We start from the raw sequence: 5,000 nt of genomic DNA on the forward strand, positions 1-5,000 counted from the left end.
GTTCAAGTGCCTTTATTTTTTAAAGTACAAAATCTAAAGATATACATAACTGAACACATTAACTGGGGTTTCATCCAACCATGCTCACTTTCATTGTTAAGTGGAGAAAGGCATATGTTTTGACCTTTCATCAAATCCGACACATGTGGAAATAGAGGCTATACAATACCCACTCACCTGAGCATAACTACGAGATTTACGGTGGCCAATGAGCATCCCTGGTTGCGAAGGATACTTGACTTTCAAACCCTGTGAATTTCGTGGTCGTGCATGTCCTTTTCTTGTCTTCTTCTCCGTCTCTCCTGGATGTTCCTGCATAAAAAAAATCAATTTGAATATAAGACCATACTTTAAGAATTACCTAACAAACTGACATTTCATATCAAGTAAAGTGATAAAAATAATGAAAAAAGAAGACAAGTTTGTTTAAGCAATACTTTTGTTTTTTCTACATGAGAACCCACATTTACCTTTTTTATATGCTTACGGCATTCTTGAAGGTCCAGGAATTCTTTGGAACAAAATCCACAATGGAGAATATTGAGGTCCTCTGGAAATGGAAGGCATCTTTTATTGGCACCAAAGCTAAACTACTTTATTTCTAGGCAAAAGTGAATTCAGTTTACAGAAAATTATCTATAAGAAAGCCATATCTACTTTTTTCTTCTGCTTCTGAAACATTGCCAATGTGGTCTGGAAACACAGCTTTCTTCTTTGGTAATTTTGTGTCCTCATTACACAGTGAAAGTGTCTGGTCATTTGCAGGTGTAGTTGACACACGAATCTTCACAGTGCCACCCTAAAATATAAAAATAATTAGAGACACAACAAAACTTAACTTTTCTAATTATAAATAAGTAAAAAGTGTGAATTATTCCAGTTTTAGGATTTACCAGAAAAGAAGGGAATACAACTCCAAAGACTCACTGGTTTGTGTACTTCCTTGTAATGTTGTAATAGCCCAGTCTTCTCAACAAAAACTTCAGAGCATAACTTGCATCTGTATGTCATTACAATATCATAAAGGCTCTCTTCATCAATTATCACAGAATTGTCATTATCATCATCTTTGTCAGAGATGCTACTTAGTTTCAAAAAGTGACCTTTGTCGTTCTCGGATCTAGAATTAACAAAAGGCCTTCTGGTTATATTATCATCTGTTGTGGCTTTACTTGGGCTTCTGTTGTCTCCTTGCAAAATCTCTGAAGTGACTTCAATATGTTTCTCTAAACTTAGTTTGTGATCCTGTTGTAGTGGATGATCTTTGTATACTGTTATCTCTGACAAAACTGGGTTAGCACTGTCATCCACAGCACTGTTCATATCTGTAATAACTCTGTTGGTTTCAGACACACCGCCACTGTCTATAACATGTGTGTTGCTACTGGTGAACTTCTCAATGATCTCTTCCAAATTTATGTGTGGCACTGATTCAATACCCAGTATATCTCTTCTCAGCTCCCCTGTAGACATTCCACCTCCCTCATCTGCTACTCGAAGGGTCAGCATGGGAGTATCAGTACAGTCCAAGATGGAAGGAGATTCTCTCCTGTCTCCAATTGGTTCTGGTGTGGCCTGAATATTCAAAACTGAATTTCTGGACTTGCATGCTTGACTACTGGACAGAGAATCTGATGTAGTAACTCCAACATTAAGGCCCAATGAAGACTCCAGTTGTGAGGCAAAAATGTGATGTGGAGTGAGTTCTGTTCTGGCTGATTCTACCTGGGATCTCAGCATGTTTTCTGAAAGACAGAGAGGTTTACCTGTAACCTGTCTGAAAATTTCTTTAAAATATATCTTAGCTTATCTACTTAGCTTGTTTACCAAAATCCAACAAACAAGTGCATGGACTGTTAACAACCCTACCAATCAAAACCAAGGGCAACAGTTTTAAAAGGGATTCACTGATGTCATAACCTTTTCATAGACCTGCTCAAATGAATCTTCTTTGACAATGATTTTGTAATAAAGTGCAAAGATGAAATGTTGAATGGAATGTAGGAGGCAAAATGTTTCAGGGAATTTGCCACCATAGTACAGCAGAGGAACTTTAAAGAAGGTAGAAAATTGAATAATCACTAGAATTGATCTAAGAGCTTGGATTCTGGTCATGACACTCAATACCTTGAATCTTCAGCTTTTGTGTCATGGATTAACATTAGCAGAAGGTCACACGTGAAATGAAGATAAAAAAACTGCAACTTTCATGCCATAAGCTTTTACAGCTTTAGGAGGAAAGTTTTCTATGCAAGGCTCACAGAAGTCATGTCTGTGAAAATACAACAACCATGCTATACAGTCTAGTTGCTTTCATACTTTGCCAGTTATTTTCACTTCTCCAAGCTGCCTCACTGTACCTCAGAGGAATCTGATCATGTCTTAGAAATACCTTTCTATGGAATGGACAATGAACTAACATTATCTGAGAGTGGTATTAGAATACAGCTCAATGTATGGATGCAGTATGAAGTATTAAGTGAAATAAAATGCATGTTCTAAGTTAATTCCTAATAACCATAATTCCTCAGATAAGCTTGCCTCCAACATGATTTTTATATTTCACAACTGAAGACCAGGTATTTGTTTAAAGTGTAATTTTACACACCATGAAATGTTTTTCTCTTGACAATATATAAATTATTGATGCACAGTAGACTGCCAAAGTGTATAACAGTAATCACAATACATAGAAAATGAGGGGTAACTTATCTATATTGCTTTGCACATTAGACTTCTATCTCCATTTTATTGGATGCACAACATTTTGCTAGTGCTAATATGTTAACATAATAGGTAAGGAAAAGAGAGAGAGAGATTAAAGAAAGAATATATTCTAGTCTTCGCAGTGATTTTTAGACACCAGAACATCCTTCTCTCGTGATATGTCAAGTTCCTGCTCATTTCAAAGTACAAAAAATCGGAGTGGAGCAAGCAGGAGGGAATAAGGGTGGTGGAGCATGTGTGGGGAATAATCCCACCATACCAATAGAGATGTGAGAACTGAACTAAGACAACCCAGGAGGACCTACAGCAGGTGTTTCTGTTATTCTGCCAGCATTTTGTAGCCATGACTAGATCTAGAGCCTGTGCACATTCAATGGTAAATATCACATCAGGGTAGACTGAGCTTCGAGTCTTTATACGTTAAGTTATGATTGAAGGAGTTGGCTTGATTATAAGGGTGCCCAATATCAAAATGCCAGATTATATAAACAGCAATTATAATAATAATACAATCAGTGATGATGATGATGATGACAATAGTAATAATAATGATAACTTGATGATGATGACGATAGTAAAATCACCAATCATAATAATAATAATAATGACAATAATAGTACTAGTAATAATAATGACAATACTAAAAGTAATAATAATAATAAAAACATCAATAATAATAATAACAATAATAATAAAGTGATTGATTAATCAACAATAATGATAATTGATGATGATGACGTTAACAATAATAAAAACAATAATAACAATAATAATAATAACTATGATAGTAATAACAAAGACAATTATTACTACTGCTAGTAGAATGATAATAAAAAGCAGTCATAATAATAAAATTAACAATGACAATAATAGCAGTGGTCATCCACAGCATGACAAGATCAAGGCAATGAAAAAAAAAAAAAAAATTAATATGCAATAATGGCCACGTAAATGAACAAGCGAATGAAAAGCTCAGGTGTTCTCCAATAGATTCTAATTCCTACTTATATATACAACAAAACCTACCAGCAAATCCAAAGACAACTACACTTACCAACATTAACTGTATTATGTGCAGTGCTATCATCTAATGGTCTTTCCAGCACCACCTGCTCCTCCTCTGACTGTAGAGCCCCAACCACCACAAATTGCTCATGAGACGTATCTTCCACCTGGAACATAAGGTCATTTCATAATTTTGGATCTTAGACCTGAAAGACCTGTATTCATATATAGAGTGCAAATATGAAAATCAATCACATCAATCTCTCTCTCTCTCTCTCTCTCTCACCCTCACCCTTACCCTTACCCTTACCCTCACCCTCACCCTTACCCTTACCCTTACCCTTACCCTTACCCTCACCCTCACCCTTGCCCTCACCCACACCCTCACTCTCCTAAACAAAAATAAATACATACATATAAAAATAGACATATATTTTATATATATATATATATATATATATATATATATATATATACATTCATACATACATATATACATAAATATATATACATACATACATACATACATACATACATACACACATACACATCCATACACAATACCATTCAGTCATCATACCCTGGTTCCAGTAGTTTCTTGTGAGGAATGTGGAAGGTGATGCACAAGGACATGAAGTCCAGTTGCAGGATCAAGGTAGAGCAACGGCCCTGATGTAATATCACCAGCATCCCCATCATCTCCGCCCCCAAGCAACACCTCTTCTCCTCCAGTGACATCCGATTCAGCAGAAGAGAGAAAGGTTCCCGTGCCTCCAGGTGCTGTCAAACTGAGAATTGTTTCTTGGTGTCCAGAACGAGCTGCTAAAAAAGCTGCATTAGTAGCTTGGGGAGTTTCCGTAAGGAATGATGGCGTGTTTTGCGTCGTTGTTAACTCAGATAAGAATGCTCCAGTTGGGAGCGTGTGTCCTGAAGGTTCACCCTCGTAGGCATCCCCTGCTACTGTCGATCTTGCTGCCCTCACTAAAAATGAACCAATGGGGTTGGACATCTTTACCTGAAAATAATGATAGTTAGGTACATTTGTCCTTTATTAACAATCACAAAGTAAATTCATCTTCAAAAAAAACAAACATTTATAATCTACCTAAATATTGATTAATATTACTTTTGAATTAATTCTCCTTAAGATCCTTTCTTTTTTTGTCAAGTTTTGCACTTTTCAAACAATGCTTTATATCTTAAACTTAAGCTTCTATATTGTTGTCAGGTAGCATTTTCATGTATCAACACTGCAATAAAAATCAGCA

The 5,000-nt window shown here is 35.9% G+C and overlaps 1 protein-coding gene across 3 annotated transcripts in view; it reads right to left on the reverse strand.

Moving 5' to 3' along the window:
- Positions 1-5,000, reverse strand: part of LOC113816592 (uncharacterized) — a 15,092-nt gene that overhangs the window by 8,796 nt on the left and 1,296 nt on the right. For all 3 annotated transcript variants that reach the window (XM_070113795.1, XM_070113794.1, XM_070113793.1), the window contains exons 2-7: positions 4,313-4,747; positions 3,782-3,899; positions 928-1,745; positions 658-799; positions 471-550; positions 178-312 (exon numbers count right to left, since the gene is read on the reverse strand). In XM_070113795.1, coding sequence (XP_069969896.1) covers positions 178-312; positions 471-550; positions 658-799; positions 928-1,745; positions 3,782-3,899; positions 4,313-4,741 — 1,722 coding nt within the window. In that variant the 5' untranslated portion in view covers positions 4,742-4,747. The remainder of the gene's footprint in view (positions 1-177; positions 313-470; positions 551-657; positions 800-927; positions 1,746-3,781; positions 3,900-4,312; positions 4,748-5,000) is intronic.

Source organism: Penaeus vannamei, chromosome 34, assembly GCF_042767895.1.
Source record: "Penaeus vannamei isolate JL-2024 chromosome 34, ASM4276789v1, whole genome shotgun sequence".
Lineage (NCBI taxonomy): Eukaryota > Metazoa > Arthropoda > Malacostraca > Decapoda > Penaeidae > Penaeus > Penaeus vannamei.